Here is a 20,879-nt window from a genome sequence, read left to right on the forward strand (position 1 = left end):
ATAGCTCATAGCCAATCGGGTCAACGATATCAGATGACGTATGTAGAACGACAGAAAATTAGACGATGAAGACGACGATGGGTCCGAGATTTATGTATACACAAATCGCATTTCTCAATGTCAAGGATACTTCCTTGGCAGGACGGGTCCTTCCAAGGCATTTCCTTCAGAGGTTAGATGAGGCTCCTCTTTAGCATTTGGAGAACGCGTAAAGGCTAGCAAGTGCACGTCATTGCGTTATAACATCAGTGAAAGGTCCGCTTTCGGCGCTGCAAAAATGGTAGTTCAACTGGTTTGGTTGCTGTGCCGCACCATTTAAACACAATTGACAGTCCTTATTTTGTCCTGTCAGCCCTCATAGAAATAAATAAATAAAAGTAAGGGATAAATGTATAGCGAGATGATTATTATAGCGAATAAAACCCCGCAAACTCTAACGCGAAGCGAGGGGTCTTGAATCAGCCTGAAGGGGTTGTATTCGCAGTAACAACCGCCTCGCTATACATTTTCTCACTTATAGCATGCTACCTACCCAATAAAACAATAATTTGACACCAAATATTAATTTAAAAACTATTATATTACCAGAGTGAACAACTGCGTACATAGCAACATGATCTAGCTTTTAAAACACATGAAATGGTAAAATATGTGATCAACAAAAAAGGCTAACGTTATGTGAAGTAAAAATGTAAAAAAAGTGAATCACCAGTAAAAGGGAACATTTTGAAAAGGGAACACCAGTAACCAGTCAACCCCCCCCAAAATGCTACGGTGTGTCGCATATACGTCGTCATTGTCTTGCTGCTCCCTCCCTGCGAAAATGTGGTTTATGGTGTCCAGGCTGCCTAGGCAGCATGGGGAAACCCAGGCTAGTTAAACAGCACAATGCTATGCAAAGCAAAACAAAACAAGTATAGTTGAGTGGTTTTAATAATCACATTTATAATTAAATGCATTTATAATCCATCCGGTTCACAAATTTCCCTAGTTTGAATTGGATCTGAGTGTCACTGCAAAAAAAAATATATATATATATTGGCATCACATTTTAAAGAGAGAAATGTGCATGAATGACATTTTCTGTTATTTGGTAAACTGAAAGCAGGGATGAGACTGCTTTTCTTTCGCTGAGATTCCCCACAGTGGAGCCGACCATCTCAAGCGGACAACCCTTCGGCAGTCTCCATCCTGTGGATAACTCTTCAGAGTGATTCCACCTTTCATTTCCACCCGCTCGTCTCTGGAGCTTATCTGCAGAGCGGGTGAGAGGTACTCCAGCTTCCACTGAAGGACACTGCACTGGGTAATTGCTTGGATCAAGTGTTTGAGAGGTCAATCAATTTAAAAGCTAAAATTCAAACTTAGTCATGTTATTCATGAAAAGCCAAATGAATGATTCGAATGCAAGTGTCTCTGACCACCATAAAGGGAATGTGCAGTTTGGTGATGAAGTAAGATGAAAAATGCTGCCAGCCATGGTAATACAGTTTAACAAAGTAATATAACAGCATACACAGGTGTTTAACATTTTTAGAGTTTCTCAGTGGGCAAAGGTTTAGCTAAAACGGTGGCCAATGGGTAAAACATACTTCATCTCCGGCAGAGATAATGTCTCTTTTTCATCATTATTTAAAAGAACAGTTAACACAAAAAAAAAGCTAAATTAAATGACTTCTATGAGATCAAGACTCTCAAACCCCTGGCGCTTTCAAAATAAGAGTCCTGCTACCGACACAGAAAAACTTATCGGCCAAAACAGGTCATTGTAATGCCAAATATGGGCAAATCACATTCAATACGGCCAGCAAGATCAAATAAAATATGATTTCTTGTGCACATGCAGGGATCTTTTATTTTTCTGAGTTTTCATGTTTGGGTGAACTATTGCTTTGAATTTGCACTCTGCAAATATTTGAAGTTCTTGAAAACATCACTTATTAACTCGATGGTCTTTGATGTTCTCAGTCAACACAAATGTGTGTGATAGAAAGCGGCGGGCGACACAAGTGCATTATCTTAGAGCAGCACGCTATAACATCGCCTCACAACTTCAGTGCTCCCCGAATGTAGAAGAAAAAAGAAATCAAAGCAAAGATGGTGGTGGAGGGGGAGACTTGCTCACTGGGCAATGGGAAGTAATTGTTTGTTCTCTCTCACTCCACCAACTCTGGAGGAATCCTAACTGGCAGAGAAGATTGAGAACAACAGAGAACATACACCTACTTCTCTGCCTCATCTTCCCCTCCCCTTCGCTTCCTAACTGAAATGAACACAACATTCTCGCCCGCTGATACTAAATACCGGTCTCTCTCCATAGGATCAGCCCTCCATCAGGACTGTTTTTCTAAAGTAAAGCCCACACATTCTGTACAACACAAGGATTTGTGGGGGAAAGAGTTTGCTGGAGGGGGTCTGGATCCATGAGGTAACGGTTAACAGGTTTCACAAACTGATCTCTGCATGTTCTGTTTGGTTCACTTATAAGACGCATTTGGGATGCAACTTGTTCGAACCATCTTTCTATACTTGTAATGAGAAGTGCTTACAAACTGTCTGTCAACAAATGAGAAGCTTTTAGGGCTTCCCTGCAGCTTGATGATTTAAAAATTGAAGAAGAATTAAGACGGCCATACATATAGTATTGTAAATTTAAAGTTGTACAGTAAAAAAAAAAAAAAAAAAAAAATATATATATATATATATATATATATATATATATATATATATATATTTTTACGAATAATTATTATATACATGCATAAATACAAAATATTATTATTGTTTTTCTTAAATACTTATTCTATTTAATATATTTGATAATAAATAATGTTATTGAATAATTAGATTTAATAATAATAAAGTATAAACTGGTCTTTTTCAACAAAAGATACGTTTTATGGGCTCCCTTGCAGTTTTCCACCTAAATAAAAGCATTTGAAAATGAAGAAATTAAAAAAAAAGTTATAAATGATATTGGTAATAATTTACAGTTCTACATAAAAATAAAAATATTAACACAAAACATCATATTATATATCATTATTGTTATTATAATAATAAAAATAATGTTTTCTAATAACTATAATTGTTTACTTATAGTTGTCAAATAATTTAAAAAAAATATTATTCTAAATATATATACAAATATTTTAATAAATATTACATTTTATTTATTAATAACAATGATAACAACAAGAAAAAAATAATCTCCTATTGCCTTATATAAAGTCATACTGATGTACTGTATGTTTTCAAATTTTTGGACAAATTGTGCAGCCCAACAAGCAAGCACAGCACCAAAATAATAATAATAATAATAATAATAATTGTAAATCACATTTTTATCAGAAAAATAATATTTTTCCCCCATAACATGTATAATGCAGCCCTGTATGTTTAGCTTAAAGCGAGAGTGCTAGGATTCATGCATTTGTACTAAAAAAGTGCACTTAGATGCGATATTCGATGCCAATGTTTATATCAAACCGCTAGCTAAAAGAGAAAGTTTCTTTCATGTTTGGCTTTGCCACCTGGCTGCAATAGGTTTCCACGACAGCCTGCACCGGTGCCAGGATACTATATGGACATATGGAATCAGATGATTATGCCCGGCAGGCAGCTTAACCAATCAGACGACATGTGTTTCATGACACAGCTTGTCGAGAAACAATGCTGACAAAGCAAAATTAAGCAAGCTAGAAGACTAAAAGCACTGTCGCTCTGGGTCAGCACATGAATTTGGGGAAATTAGCTGCACACAAACAGCACCGCTCGAGAACACATGCGGTGCAGCTGACACAGGCAAAAGCAGAGCAAGCCTTGCATGTAATGAGGCTAATGAAGGCTTCTGTTCTGAATCACGGCTGCTTGTTCGAGCGCACGTACTCGTATTTGTAGGACCTGCATTGGGTTGGTGCTAAACTACTCCCTAAATTGGGTGTGATTTCTCTCCAGAATGTACCAGGTCCAGGTTGACGGACATCACCAGAGCAAATTTTTTCCATCAGCCGTCCAAACTTGCAGCAGGCTTCAAGACCAGCTGGAACCGGTCTAGTCAAATCGGACACAGGAGCTGGAAAGGACTTAATTGGGCCTGTGAGAAGAGACAGCCATTTATGGGTATATTTCTATATTATTAACCTGTCTGAGAAGCACACCAGGGGTTTTTCTTGAATTGAGGTGATATTTAAACCTTGCCAGAGCTGAGGTTGAGTGGTCCTTATTTGTCTCCCATCTGAGGTAGCACCAAAAAAAAAAAAAAAAAACCCATACACTTAACCTTTAGAAAACTCTGAGACATTCATACCCTTGGGGAAAATTACAGAGATGCTACAAAGCATGGCGACAGAGCGTAGTCCATTCAAAATAACAGACTTCCTCTGGGCACAAAGGTTATTCTACTGAAAAACGACAGGGCTGATTGAAAACGCAATGGACTCGGAGAGGCCTCACATATCAGCTGAACGACCGAAAGCCCTGACACTTCATCGGCCCATGCGAGGAAGGTAACATCACAAAGCTGATATTGGAGACAAGAATTATTTACTTTAATCTTCCACAGTCTGCTCTGCTAAGGCATGAGCAAACCACTTAGAACCAAACTTCAGCAGATAACGATACGGACAAGAGGTGTGCTATTCATTTTATGTGGTTGAAGTATAAAACTAATGAAAAATGCATTGGATTTCATGCCTTGTTTGCTCTGAATTGCTGTCGGCTATGAGATTGGCCAATGGTTTTGATCTCAAGTGAAAGATATCACTCAACATTTCAACTAAGAATCACTTTTTTTTTGCAACTAAAATAATATTCTGGGGGTGAAAGTGTTTGTATCCACCTTATTTTGCAACATGGAAGTAAGCTATTTTAAATGTCCAATTCATTAACCACACAGGGTAAATAAGTAGAATAATAACAAAGTGCAGAAAAAGTTGCACTGCAAATGAGTATGATAATTTAAAACAAATATGATAAGAAATGCCAGTTAGCAAATAAAATGGTTGCAAATAAATAAATATTGTGTGACCATTTAAAATCTTAATTCATACAACCAAAATATTTAATTTCGTATTTCATATGAAAATACATTATTATAGAACTAATCAAATTTCTTATTTTTACAGAAAAATATTGGTCATTGTTTAACATATGAGGTCCAATTGTAAGGTTGAATCGACTATTACGGAAACTTTGTTCGTATAAAAATGACCCAGAACACCCTTTCAACACACTAAATATTATATCAGATCCCATAGAAACCCAATGGCAATGGTCCAGAGTTTTGCACATGTAAGAATCTCTCATATTTTCATCAGAAAAGGTAAAAATCTAGTTAATTAGTACTTGTTTCCCATGACAGATATTTTACTGGTTGCAAAAGATGAAGGCTGACACATCAGGACCCTGAAAATCACACTTAATGAGCTCGGTTCTCCTATCATCCATTTCACATGCCATGATTTAAATATAGGACACTCATTGGGAGCTGTCAAATCATAATGCCTCAAGGTTTTACAGTTTCAAAACATGCGCCCATAACGCAAGAGAGCCAAAACAGCACCACCTCCTCCTCCTCTTCCTGGCACTAATCCAGCTGTCAAGCAAACGTAAAAGGATTGATGGAGGCTGTTCAAAGCGAAAGCGGCGGAGATCAGGACAGACGTGTGCCAGCAGAATGAATAAGAGCCAGATGCGGTGATCGGTGAACACCGCATCTCTCATCATCTCCCCCCCAAAAAATGACACATTTCTTTTGAAAGAGCCTGGCGAAAGAGCTTAAAGCTCCGTGGACTCCTCTGAAGCCGTGATAGTTCCTCCAGTGTGTGAATGGAACAAGAAAAAGGTGTGATGGTTATACAGCTGCTGTTTCTGCAGTTGAATCTAGGGATGTCTGTGTAAAAGTACACATTACTAAACTAGCAGTGTTCAGTTGCTGAACAAATAGTCCAAAGGGGATGTTAACATAAGACACGTAAACATGTATACTGTACATATAGCATTTTTTTAACTAAAATACAGAAAAGCAGCAATTAAAATAATGTAATATTTGAAAATGTATTTTATTCTCATTATTTTCAGCTTCATTACTCTAGTCTTCAGTGTCATTTTAATATGTTGATTTATGAATGTGAAGAAACATTTCTTATTTTTATCAATGCTGAAAACAGTTATGGTGCTTTAAGTTGGTCCAAACCTATGAGTTTCTTTCATGCTGAACACAAAAGATGATATTTTGAAGAATATGGGTAACCCAAAAGTTGATGGACTTATAATATTGTAATGTTGGGCCACAACCTGTAAGTAGGCGAAATAATTTTAAATGTATTTGCATGTATAATAATTTCAGACGTAATGTTTTAGTTTTATCAAATTCCAGCGCTGGCTGTATAGCCACTAGGCTACTAGTTATGCTGTTTTGTGTCTACGACAAACATTTTGGACCTGAATTTTGTATGTGTACTAGTGTTGTAAATGTATTTTCCATGTAATATATACTTTATGGTGTTATTTTCGATTTGATCAAAAACGTAAACCAGTGCCAATGCCGTTTGTAAATATAGTAACCAGCCAGTTCGATGCTATTTTGTGTAAGAAAACCGTGTATGAATTTAAAACAAAGGCAAATTACCTTTCTGAAACGTTTAGTAAGAGCCGTGTGTGGTGAGGTTCTGCTTGCCTCTCTTCATCGCCGCTATCTGGGTCTAATTCTGACTAATACTGCAGTGTCGACACCATTATTTACATTTGCCAAGAACACATATGCAACTTTGCATGAATTTTGCTTGAATTTTTCGTGACAACGTGAGCGACAGTTTAGCCAATCACAACACACCGGCCCAAACTAACCAATCTGAGCCCACTGCCTGTTTCTGAGGGAGTGGTTTCATAGACTCAGGAAGTCAACCGGTCTAATGACAGAGGAGAAAGCGGCTTACAATTAAGGTGAAATTTATGAAAAATAAGACTTTTTAAAAAAGAAAAACCACGAATACATGTTATATTGCACCCCATAAACACAATCACACAAAGAAAACAAGCAGTAAACCACCCCTTAAAAAAAATACTGACCCAAAACATTTGTAATTCTATGCAACTTAACACTCTTCAAAACAAGTGCACGTTTACTCATTTACACAAACAGTAAACATGCAGATTATTAGATGGCGGGTCATTTCCTTCAGGGTCTTTCCCACAGTTGATTTGTCTTTCTATCTGCTGTGAATCAAAGCCTAGCAGCTGGTTCCCATAATGCAGTTCTACAAACCGAGCTCTAAATTGTTTTTCAGTTGAAGCAGGTGGCCTAAGCCACTGAGCTCAATGCAAAAGGGTTACAGTGTACCCATTGACTGCTGAAGAATGGAAATGGAAATTGTGCCTTATCTGAGTCAGGGAGCGATTAGCATACCAATTATTACTGTAGGTGCGGTGTGACACTACTAATATCAGCAGCCACGCTGCTGACCAGACAAGCAAACCTGGACGCACACGAAAATAAGCTTAGGCAAACACAGAGAGAAACATATGAGCACACAATCTCCCACACAAGCACAAATACAATCTTCAAAACAAACAGACATTTTTCCGTAGCCAGATCTCTCTGCCCACCTCGTGTCCCAGGAAAGCAGTACCGTCGTGAGTGGCAGCGCGGTTGGCTCGGCTCATTACCATATACATGCAACTAAAATATAATTGGTGCAGAACACCTGCAGAGGTGAAGGTAGGCAAGCTTTTTTCAACTGGTGAATACAAAATATGGAATAAATTAATTAAAATCAACAACCTACCACCATTATTCTAATTAACATTCAATTTTTAGCACCAATTTCTTTGTTGTAAAATGAAGAGGAAACCAACACCTTGGGCCTCTTTTTCATTTTCTGACTGAATGCCTGCAAATGTGTAACAGAGATATAAAACCGACAGGCCATGACACCATAAATGCCACTACCAAGACAAATGCAGCACACGGCTAAGGCCAGGAACACTAGGCGATCTCAACAATAAGGGCTGCAGTGGACCCCGATGAAAGAAAAAAAAAAAGCAGTTGTTTTTTCTTTGGGTACAGATATTCTACATTATTCAACACTCTTAAAAATAAAGGAACCAAAAGCGTTTGTTGTTGTTGTTGCAGTGATACCATAGGAAACCTTTCTGATTCCCCAAAGAACCTTTCAGAGAACTGTGAACATCTTTAGTGAACAGAACATTTAAAATGTTTTCAACTATACAGCACCCTATTTGCAATGGAAAGTTTCCATGGATGTCCATTGTTCTAAATTAAACAATGGATTCCAATGAAGCACCTTTGTATTTAAGAGTGAATAAGGTACAACGTGTCCATTTATGAGTTTATTTGATACATGCACAGCCTGTCATTATTGCAAAATACAGCCTTCAGGGCGATGCAAGACCCCTCTGATTATCCTTTACTTCAATATCAGGGCTTCTCACAGTTGCAAAGCATTGGCTATTATCACCAAACAAAGCAACATTATGACATTTCTGATGCAGTGAAAATTACACATTGCTTTAACCTTTTGTGGCCAGACACCATTAGCCCATCGAAACCCATCAGTGTCCATTAGTTTACATCATCTGCCATAAGTTATTCCTCATACACACTCATTTCACCTTTAAAAGATGTTACGCTGACTCATCGCGAGTTAAATGACTCTACCGTCTAACACACACACACACACACACACACACACACACACAAACACACACACACACACACACAGTCCAAATGAATGGCTACACACAACAAGCTAAATGGGCTATTTTTTTAGGCTCTTCACATGACATTTTAGATGTAGAAGTCTAATAATGATATATATTATTATCATTATCATTATATATTATATCAATACCTATATATATATATATATATATATATATATATATATATACAGTATATATATACACACACTTTATTTTGTGATTGATTCATGCCTGCAGTCTAGCCTGTGGGGGAAATACACAACGCATTCTCATCTCAAAGCGCCATATACAATGCTTTTGCAAAAGCGTAAATATCCAACGCACATGGCACCCTTTAACTTCTAATGAGACGCTTCGGTTATGGTTAAGTTTAGGTATGGTGTAGGGTAAGGGTTAGACCACTAGGGGGCGCCTTCTGCCCAAATATATCTGCGTCTCATTTTACGTTAAAGGGTGCCATGTGCGTTGGATATTTACGCTTTTGCAAAAGCGTCATAAAGTTAATACATTTCTTTACACATTTGAATGTGTACTGAATGTGAACTGAAAATGTCAAATTTATGGTGATTTCTGCTGTTATCCACAACAAATCTGTGTCATGGATTGGGACCCAGGAGGCAATATCCACAGGGGAAACCATATAACAGACACACAACAGTATCATAAGTACATCATCATGGGAAATCAGATGTGAACACCAGCAGGTACAAGTTTACACCAGATATATTTAAGACCAGAAATCAGTGCATGCAGAAATAAGCACCATCCAGTTAGAAACTGGTTTGTGCATGGATGAAAGGGATCTTCATTCTGGCTGAAATGCTTCTTTTTTTTTAACACAACCATCTGGGTATTTACTCATCTTATTGAGGTCAAGTGTTTTCCCCTGAGGGAGGACAACTTGCAGAATTTATGACAACACCATTCCGAATCTCTTAAGCAATGCCAAGTTTGCTAACTCACACAAACCATTATTAGTCAGGATGAAATATACAAAAATAATTCATTGGTGTAGTAGTCCTCTCATAAGAAAACACTATTTATAGTCATTGCACAGTGGGCAAAGCCTTTAGTCAAAGAACCCCACCAGTCAAAATGCAACATGACAAGCAACTCACCGATTCAGTTAAGTTTGCAATAGAGATGCTTATCCACAAAACATTTCCCACACCAGGACCAACATACACACAATATTCCCAAACCACAGCATGAAGCAGTGCCTTCAGGTAAATAATTAACAGGGGAGAATCTGTCAGGCAGATACTGAGAAAAACGTGCACTAAGATGTCCAGCAAACTACAGCACTCTACTGTTAAATATTAATGAAGGGGGTCGGGTGTGCGATTGCGATACTTCAGTGCGTATTTTTTTGCCCCAGGCTTCGTGCAAGAACATTTCAAAACAAAGGCGCGCGTTTTGATGACCGTCGTTGGTCCATTCCACTGTGCTCAATCAGGTCCGGTGACCCCTCTCTGCGTCTAAATGCCCTGCGTAAACGTCCGTATATTATACAAGCGCGCGTTCGCTTAACGGGGCGGGCTGCATGAGGTATAACCAAGGATGAAAACAAGTGAGACCGTACCTTTGTTCACTCTCCGCAGTATCTGGCATCGGCATTTGAAAGAGACGGCTATCATTCTAGCTCAGCCGAAGCGCTCATCCAAGGGCTGCGATGAAAACCGTTCCTCGCACACACATAGCACAGGCGCCGCGTCCCACAGGAGAAAGGCAGACTCCGAACGCGATGCAGAGCTCGATCACACACTACGTCCCTGCAGCGATGAGATCCGTGCTTTAAAACGGCAAATCATATTTCCCCCCACATATAACATCCACTGGAACACGCGCGCAGCAGAAGAACACGCACAGCGCGGCTGACGCGTCTCATCTGAGACTCAGTCTGATCTGAATGGGCTTTTAAAGTTGCATGCTTGGTGTATTCAGTGCTAGTCGTGTACCTGAGCACAGCAGGAGACAAGCGACTCTTTCGTAGATTGAATTAGTTATTTGCAAGCAGTGTCAGAACTGAACTTTTCCATTAAAACGCATTATTCGCCACTAGAGTGTTTTAATCCTTTATGAGGGGCAACGGTTCAATTTAAATCAATTCATTATCATAAATTCGCTATCTGCATAATTCGATTAAGAATGTATTACTTATAAAGCTGTACAAATTGTATCCCTAAAACATGGAAAAGAATGACCTCCTTCAGCCATTTCCTTGGGGATTTTTGAATAGCTGTTCTGAATTTGATTGAAACTAATTTGTAAAAAAAAAAAAAATCATTGGACATTCCAGAAGGAATACATACATTCACAAATAATTAATTACCACATTTTGCATTTGGATTGCATTTTGATATATATTATATTAAGCAACATTTATAACCTTATTACATAACCATTCTGGATAGAGTGACGCTATCATATGCTTGTTATTTTCATTTAGATGCTTATTCAAGATGGAAAAATGTATAAGAGCACAATCATCAATTCCCCTGAGTGGAGAGCAGAATGTATCATAAAAAAAATTGTCACCTCAAAAGGAGAAATAAAATTGAATATGCAACAACAATAAGATTGTTTCTCATGTTCAAAAACACATTTCAGAAATGTTAATTAGCCAAACGTGTCTGTTTATTTACCTCTAAATTTGCATTGTGGCTGGTGTGATTCACAGGGCATTGCTGCTGTACAACAACAGACCTTTTTATAACAGATAACATGCATTTAGGTCAGTGGTGGCATCTCTTCGCATTATCAGACATTTGGAGGCACGATAAGCCTAGTGACGAGGGACTAGGTATTAAAGGGGTCTATCTCTGTTTGTGTATGAAACAGGCCTGGATGAGTCTTTAACGTGAATGAAAGTATTAAGGTCATCGCCACCAGTTCCTCCCATGACGCTTGTAAGAAGAGTCTGAGATAACAGTTAAAACTGCTTGCCTGAGATCAAAGTGGTCTAATCTCTCTCTCTCTTTTTGTATTCACTTCATTTTAATTTAGTCAAGCTTCCAGGTTGACGGTCCAGCGGATTGGATCAATGTTCCTAAAGAGAGGGATGAGGTTTAGAACTGGGATTATGCAAACTGATCAGATTACACACATACAGGGATTTGTGTGTCCACTTGGATAAATAATGCTCTGGACTATTCATCACCACGTTAATATGACAGATGCATTTGCATGTTCTCAGTGGGCAGAGCTTGCAAGTGCATGCAACGCCTGTGTGTTAAGTGGTTAATTTCATCTGCACTAGTTTGAAGGCTCGGAGGAAATGTGCTGCCTCGAAGAGAAATCCACTGGTGCAGGAAGAGATGGGAGCATGATTTCCGCTCTGTGCAAATTTTATGGAGATGTCTGTGAACTGAGGCACCCTCCCACTGTTTAAGACCCACCAGGGCCACATTCAGCCCTCCTCAATGTGCTCGTATTAAAAGAATATGACCCAAGAAGAGAAACAAATGGAGTAAACCACACATTCATTTCCATCGTGGCCCAAAACTAAAAAAAAAAAAATATTTGAAACTCAGAGGCAAATAAACTTTAAAACCAGGTTGACTATCCCAAAATAGCTCTAATTCATGCATCCCACATGAGAAACCCACAATACAAATGCTCCCTGCTTGGGATGTGCGTTTGCATATAATATTTGAATCAACAACGAATCAGTTTAAAGACTCCATGAAATAGCTTGACAAGTTCACATCGAAAAGTGCGTTCTGTATCATGATTCTCCCACGATTCTGAATAGACAACTAATCAAAATGACGTGTAAGTCCTGACAAAATGCATGAATCAATTAATTTGAATTAATTTCTCAAACGAACGATTCAATGACTCACTCATAAAGACTTGAATGGATTGGCATGTTTAAGCGAATCTCTAGAATGAACGATGCAATGACATACATTTTTAACAGTAATTTGTCACCACCTACTGGTGTAACACACTATATTTGAAGCGTCAGGCTACTTTTAAAAGGCGATGTAGTCTATTTTGATACCTGAGACGTCAATGTTTATATCCGAATTGTACATTTTTTTATCACAAAAATAGTGAAACTGTGTGGTTGAGACGGTTTGTGAAGCTGTTTTATATACACTCATGGACAAATCAGTATCCTCAAGGTCCATGACGACCTCAATCTTAATTATAGGAACCACACAAGTGTGTGAAACATTCCTAAAAAAGAGAAATCAAGTCTCTTGTTCATCTCCCAGGACGGTGCAATCAATTTTCTTGGTATGAGCATGGCAGCAATGGCAATCAAACCAGTAGGATGCTTTATGATTTCTCATTACAGCTCTGACTTAATGGGAAACCTCTCCACAAGGGCTGTCCCTGCATTTACATTTGCAGGTGGATGAACACATATAACTGGCAGGTGTTGATGTGCATGGATGCATGTGTGATTCAACATGACGCACGTGTGCAGAGGTCTTATTAAACTAAATTGTGAAGCTGCCAACATGACGGGATGGGGGTCCAGGCAAATCTGTCATTGGATGGTGAGAGCGTTCATGACAACTACGGTTGGACAGATGGAAAAAAACACTACAAATCTGCTCGGCTTATCATAGAGTCTATTATTTTTCCTTTTGACCTGCTGACTTGGAGGTCTTAGAAGATGAATTCTCTTAATGGCTCTCCCGAATAAGACATTTTCTGCTTCTAAAACTGAAGGGCTCAATTCTTCAGATTTACTAAGACCATTATTACTAAAAGAAAGAACATGTCATTCCACCAAAAGAGGATATAGCTTAGCTGCCATTATCATGAATGCTGTATATCTTGAGGTTAGGATTAACCAGACCATGAAAAATCGAGCCACCGAGTTTTAGACAAGCAAGCTAGAGGCAGACCGGGAACATTTTCCCTACAAAGAGCAAAAGCAGTGAACTATTATAAATGAGCAGTAAAAACCCTTCAGCCTGTAAAGAGCAAAAGGAACAATGGCGGGAGCTGTCCATCAGCACTGGTGCTGAAATGGCGAGGATTACAGTTTTCCATTATATAGTACACTAGCGGCATCTAGCGGTGGACGTGATGAACTGCACTATCAATCAAAGGACTGATATCAAACAGATTTAATGCTGCAGGGTAATCACAGTTCAAGCCCTACTTACTGTAGTTTCAATAAATCAGGGGGGGGGGGGGGGGGGGGGAAATGTAAAGCTCTTACATATATAATTATAATTCTCAGCCTAGATAAAGCGCACATCCTTTTGCGCCTCATCCCACTCAACTGGACTGAAAACTGGGTCTGTGTGGGCCATTAAAACAAGTAAACAAACATGTTTGTGGGAGCAGCTTGAAATGATGCGTACTTGGTGCCAGTGCACATCCTTCAGCTGGAAGAATCTATTTAAAAACGAGTAGGGTACATGATGACATGATTTATACTGGCGGCTGTAATGTGGGCAAAAATAAGTCATTCCTTTTGAGAAATAAGACCCTGTTAATTGATATTAAAGGGATAGTTGACTTTGAAATTAATTTTTGGTATGTTTTAGCTTACCTCAAGGGCATCCAAGTTGTAGGTGTCTCTGTTTCCACAGTATTTTCAATTTTGATATTTTTAGGTCAAACCATTCTTGTCTGTCAGTCATATAATGGAGGTCTATGGGGTTCTCCTCAAAGAGCACACACAGAGAAGTCCAAATTAAACGTAATTAAATGACTCGTAAATGTAAGTACACACTGATGGCCTAAGACACGAAACGAGCGATTTGTGTGAGAAAACGAAGAGTATTTATATCATTTTTACCTGTTGTAATCACAGTGCACATTTTTTTCTCACAAGAGATCACTTCGGGCACTTTCCGGCGCTTGCGCAGACCGAAGCGCCCGCGACCTCAGATCACTTGGATGTGGCTGTGATTACAAGAGGTAAAAACGATATAAATACTGTTCGTTTTCTCACACAAACCGCTCGTTTCGTGTCTTAGGCCATCAATGTGTACTTACATTTACGAATCATTAAATCACGTTTAATTTGGACTTCTCTGTGCATGCTCTTTGAGGTGGTGACCATATACCTCCATTTTATGACTGACAGACAACAACGATTTGACCTAAAAATATCAAAATTGAAAATACTGTGGAAACAAAGACACTTACATCTTGGATGCCGTTGAGGTAAGCTAAAACATACCAAAAAAATTATTTCAAATTGAACTATCCCTTTAAGATGAATTAATAATAAAACAGTTTTAGTGTGATAAATGTAGTCTCATTTTCACAGAAACTGAATCTGACTTTTTGATTGTCTTCTACCAATTGTAGTCAATTATCTAGAATACTTAAGTATGGAAATTGTGGCCTTTCTGTCAGTGCAATTATTTTTTAATATATTATGATGCATGGTTTTCCCAAGCAAATCATAAAATATTATGTGGAGAAATGTTTAACGTAAAATAATGTGTTGAATATCTTATTATCCTATGTTAACTATGAGAGCCCTAGAATACATACAGCAAACTGCTTATTTTCTCTCAATTTTCTCTAATTAAGTTAAGTGACAATACAGCCAGCACAATAAAGCAGCAGGCACATCTCTCTGTCTCTCATTCTTTCACTATTGTAGTTTCAGAGAAAGCTCTATATTGATTCAGTCTAATGGAAGTAAATTGAAGCCCCGGCCATTTCGTGCAGAGTTCGCATCACAATGTAATGCAAATGAGATGCTTCTAATGCGTCTTCGGGGTACTATTATAATATAAAAAAAAAAACATTCTTGTTTACATGGCTATACTTCTTGCATTGTCTTACTAGTTGGGAAGCAAAAGACTTCAAAAAGGTGATGCAGCTGCATTACCCAACTGAACTGCGTGGCGACCCCAATTATCTGTGCAACCTGATGGAGAGTGCAGAAAGAATCTTGTTACTTGGTTTACTTTTGCGACCCCTGATAATGCTGTGCAAACTAAAAATTGGCCAAACAGAAGTGTAGTAATGATCCACCCTGGCCCGCTTTTGGCTCTCAAGACAACATTTTGAGTAAATGTAGTCGCATCTTGCCAATAAATGTTTACAGTATCACCACCTGATGCCATGGAATGTGGCACTTAAAATTATACAATGCAGCAAGACTCCCATAATATCCTCTCATTAACATTATTTATATCTTTAACAGCAGATGGAACGTAACTGACCTGCTCCGAGCATTATTCGAACCAGGGTCTCCAGCGTGGGAGTCAGGCGCTCTAACAAGGATACTAAGACCGCAGCCTCTAGTGTCAGTTGCTAGAGCGCCTCTTTAGATCAGGGGAGTGAGGTTTACACGCACAGTACAAGAAGAACTTGGGAAGTTTCACAAACACCATCATGACATTGTTTCATCAGCTCATCAGTTATCAAACCAGTTCAAACATCTATAAAAAGACACTCGGTTGGCATACCACTACTGCAAGACTGCCAATACTGGGACCCAATATCTCCCAGCGGACATGACTGGACAATTTAAGGATGACTGCCAATACTACTTTATCCCAAAGGGAAATTGACTTGGCCTTGAGCAAAATATCTTTCATCAGGACCGTTTGCTACTTCGGACACAGTGTTGGGGTAAAGCTACTTTTTAAGTAATGTGTTACTTTATTGCAAGTAACAAACAGAGTTAGTTATTAGTGTGCATTATGACAATTGTGTATCATATAGGCCTTGCAGAATATATCAGTTGTGTATTTTATGGGTACTATAGAGTGTGCAGTATATGTCAATGGGCCTTTTATGGGAGAGTGCAATATGTTAATTGTAATGTGTGCTATGGAGTATGCAATTTGCGAGTTGTGTATTTTTGTAGGCCATATGGAGAGTGTGCAATATAACAGTTGTCTGTTTTTTGTGTGCAGTATGCCAGTTTTTAATTAAGTAACATTTTAAAAGTTTTTATAAGAGCCAATGGAAGGCATTACTGTGTCTACTACTATGATACGCACCTATTTAAATGTATATGAGAGAATGTTTGTCGAGGATGTGCTAAGGAAATGTTGTGAACTGTCTTTTGTGCAGTCTCTGTAAAACCTACGGAATGGACAGAGTCCAAAACTAATTTCCCTTCAGGGACAATAAAGTATATCTTAACCTTAATAGTAAGCTACTTTTTATGAAGAAAAAAAAAAAAATGGGTTAAGTTACTTTTGGGCTTGCTTTGTCTCTTTTTTGAAAACAAAAAATCTATTTTTGGCAAATGTAAAAGCCCTTTTCAACTAAAAGTGAAATTAAAAAGCTTCAGGCTGAAGGAAGTGCAAACTCACGTCTGTTGATAAAGTGAGATAAAATATATAAAGTATATGTATTATTTAACACATTTAATTTAATATTCTGAGTTTGTGTTTCAGTTTTCATTAATTTTGAGCAAGATGCAGTAAATGCTCACATTTATTCTACAACTACAAAAACCATGTTTACACAGCAGCACACACAATGCATCTGCACTTACTCACAGTTTCTCTCAATATGGGGACAGGGGACGGGTCAGTCAATAAATGGGGAAGCACAATAACTTGCATTATTTGAAAAAGTAACTCAGATATTTTGTTGTAAATTAGTAATTTACTTTAGTTACTTGAAAGAGAGACAGGCTTGCCTTCCAGCCAAGGTGCATTAATAGGTCTAGTCAAGCATCACCATCTCACAGAATTGACTTGATAAAAGAGCAGCAAGTTAAAATAGACTGATAAGGATTTAAAACACAAGAGCGCTGAGTGTCGCTACACAAGAGAGCAAAATTAAACTATTCTGCCGTTTCGTAATGTCGCTTGCAATCAGTTCCATTGTTACAAGCAGATACATCATTCCCGATGAAATGCTGATGATGGGGATTTCTCAAAGAAACACGGCCCTGTTTCCCACAGAAAGAGTTACCAAAAGAATCTCCACTACACTCCCTTTGAAGGCCAAATCAAATATTAAATGCATGCAGTTGGCTCAAGAAGTCTCTCTCTAGCTCTGGAATATGACCCACAAACCCTTGCAGAAGCATCACAATCATTCTTTGATCCAAGTGTGAATGCAACTTTTTATCTTGGAAAAGAAGACTCATGATGAGTTCGATCGAATCGTAGGTTCCGCAGGTTATTTGATTCATATATATATATATATAAAATGTCATCTATCAATCAAAATGTCACTCAAAATAGATGTGTCTATTATAACTACAGTACTATCAATATTGTCTCTTTTCCTTATTCATAAATCCAAAATATTATGACAAGTAATTTTGATAAGACAAATGTAAATTAAATATTTGTTGATTAAGCTAATCTTTGTATTAACTTTTAATGAACTAAAAATTGTAAGGTTACTTTCTTTTTTAAGTTAACCCAACAACCATTTGGTAACGTGAGGGGTTCAGACGGTCACAGAGAGTGATGATACTGAAAGAAAAGCATATTTACATGATATTTCTAGGTTTTATAACATTTTTGTCTAAAATGTTTGCTCCTGTACTTCAAAACCTACAAAAACTGACCTTGAAAACCCCACTGTTGCCTAACACTTTCAAAAATTCCTCGTGATCTACATCAAATTACAGGCACATCAGTTTTTCCTTACAGCTCCTGTTCTCACCTGGACTGACAACTTCCTCTCCTTCCTCTCCTTCACATGCCAGTTCCTCCTCAGTGTGACGGGGTCTCCGGGAGAGCGAGAGCGGGACCCGGACCCCGGCCCAGCCGTGCAGCAGCCGTCGCATGACTCTGTGCTCTGACCTCGGAGAACAATCCCTCAACCTCTGCGCCTCTCTAATCGACCCTCTCCTCTCCTAAAACAGGGGCTAACTAATAGACCCAACACCATTATGCACACATAAAATCTCTCTTGTCTCCACAAGAGGGCGGCAAACATAAATGGAGGGGATTTTCACGTATGCACTTGAAGGTGGTTGCCATGGAAATAGTGCGGTCGGTCTCAAAAGGGCGGATCTGAGAACAGCAGCACGTGGCTTACAGGAGTTGACATCAAGTGGGACGAGCCGCCGGCAATATGGGAGCAGAAGCCCCTCTTTCTAAGAATGTGTGTGGTTTTGTGTGCATGTGTGTGTGAGAGAGTGAATAATATGGAAGAGCTTCGAACAAGCAACATAACCATGCAAAGCACAGGGTAATAATATGCAAAGCAGCTCATGAATATTATGCATATGAGTGATTTCTCTGCAGGGCGGCTTTGTATGTCTGCACCATATGGATTTAGAGGGAGGATGATGGATAGGATAAGCACACAAGTATAATGACTTGATCATCTGACTCAGCAAATGCACACAGAGCTGTTAATGCACTATGTTGTGTGTGTGTGTGTGTGTGAGTATGCGTGTTTCATTGACTTTTCCCCATCACAGTCAACGGCTGCAAATGAAAACCCCTCATTTAAAGGTCAATTGACCTAGAATGCTTCCCGTATAAGACCAGAACCCAATGAACCACTGCAGTGAAGGGACACAGTCAAACAGAGAGAGAGAGAGAGAGAGAGAGAGAGAGAGAGAGAAGGGGAGGTGGAGTCAAAGTGAGGGTCAGGTTAGGTACAATTAAGCAGGCCAATGTTAAATGATCAATTGAGCTCTTAATGACGTTGAGTTCACTGCGACAAATGATTATGCCACTGACATTTTAAAAGTGGTTTGGATATTAATGTAAAGCTTACGATGGCCAGCAGAGGGAGCCATTTTACTTGCTTAGTGTGTCTTCTACCAAACTCTGAAAACTAATTTTACAACAAATAAACCGGTTACCGGTTAGGGGTCAGAAAGATTAAGAAATCAATACTTTCATTCAGAAAAGAAGAATTAAATTGAACAAAAAGTTTTAGAATATTACAATAAATAACATTCTTTCAAATAAACACTGTTCATCTGAACTTAAGAATCCTGAAAAAATCCTCAAAACTTCTGTTAACAGAAAACTATTATTTAGAATAATACTAATATTTTTGAATATTGCCTTTTAAACTGCATTTTTCAACAAATAAATGCATATGATATCAATTAAATCTGGCCCAAATGCATTAATATTCAATATAATCAGTCATTCATCCCAAGTGGGATGGCTGTGGAAACACTTGCTGGCATCAGAGACAGAGAATCGCCATAATGAAGGAATGACAGACAGGGCCCATCAATCTTCGTCAATGTTATTACTGAACCCTCGGCTCGGCTATCAGCATATCTGCATTTAATCAGGATCAAGGCCACCCAGAGGGCAGATGACTGTGTGTGTGTGTGAGAGAGAGAGAGAGAGAGAGAGAGAGAGAGAGAGAGAGAGAGAGAGAGTCAGGAAGTTCAATAGACCTGCGCAGCCTTGAACATCTATGCCGATAAGAGCCTTGACAACATTTGACCTCTGCCGCGACACATCGAGCAGATGCTCTGCTGCTGTTTTATCCACACACCTGCTATCATATGCTAGTGCCCTTTAAGCTCTGTGAAAACTTGAACAAAGGGTTTTCTGTGACACTGTTCACTGGTCCAAGCTGAGTTTCAAGATGCATTTGATTTGACTGATGTTAAAGTTATCCTAGTCCCTATTCACTTTCTTAGTACACATTCCTGATCTTATCATGCATTATTTCGCAGTGCACACCTCTGCAAAGTAAAATGACATTTCCTTTTCTGAGGTCACTTCTGCTACGATGGTGGAGAAAACAATCTTAACCAATACCTTTTCTGAGGTCACTTCTGCTACGATGGTGGAGAAAACAATCTTAACCAATAGCCTAATAGTAATTTAGTTAATGATTTAATGTTTAACGTTATACAAATTACTGTTGTAAGTAGCAGGGTTGTTATTTTTTAACTAAAAACTACTAAATTAAATTAGAGCTGAAATAAAACAAAGAGAACAGACAAAAAACTTCAACTTAAATTCAAAAGAAAGTGAAAAACGTTAGCTTAGCAACTAACAGAAGTAAAATTAGCTGATCTTGAAGTACTGAAATGACGTTATTTTATTTGATGGGCCTTCATTCCACTAAATCTTTTTCTAGGTTAAAGATTTTGGGCAGATTTTGTGCTGTTAGAGGGAAAAAAAACCTCAGTGGGCAAATATTTCCCCTTGAAAAGTTCTAAAAGTATATTTCTGACACAAGTCAATAGAATAAATAAAATAAAAACCTCAATTATATGTGATATGCTTGAGATTAACCTTTAGCCTCCACGT

The 20,879-nt window shown here is 38.4% G+C and overlaps 1 protein-coding gene across 16 annotated transcripts in view; it reads right to left on the reverse strand.

Annotated features, from left to right (window-relative positions):
- The window catches only part of grip1 (glutamate receptor interacting protein 1), a 221,767-nt gene that overhangs the window by 80,743 nt on the left and 120,145 nt on the right, over positions 1 to 20,879 (reverse strand). Inside the window, exon 1 of one of the 16 annotated variants that reach the window (XM_089126636.1) lies at positions 10,307 to 10,627. The exons of the other annotated variants lie outside the window; for them this stretch is intronic. Within the exon in view, the coding sequence (XP_088982762.1) occupies positions 10,307 to 10,361 (55 nt within the window). The 5' untranslated portion in view covers positions 10,362 to 10,627. Of the gene's footprint in view, positions 1 to 10,306; positions 10,628 to 20,879 lie in introns of those variants that run through there. 16 annotated transcript variants of the gene reach the window in all.

The sequence above is a fragment of the Pimephales promelas genome, chromosome 24, assembly GCF_988280905.1.
Source record: "Pimephales promelas chromosome 24, fPimPro1.hap1.1, whole genome shotgun sequence".
In the NCBI taxonomy this organism is placed as follows: Eukaryota; Metazoa; Chordata; class Actinopteri; order Cypriniformes; family Leuciscidae; genus Pimephales; species Pimephales promelas.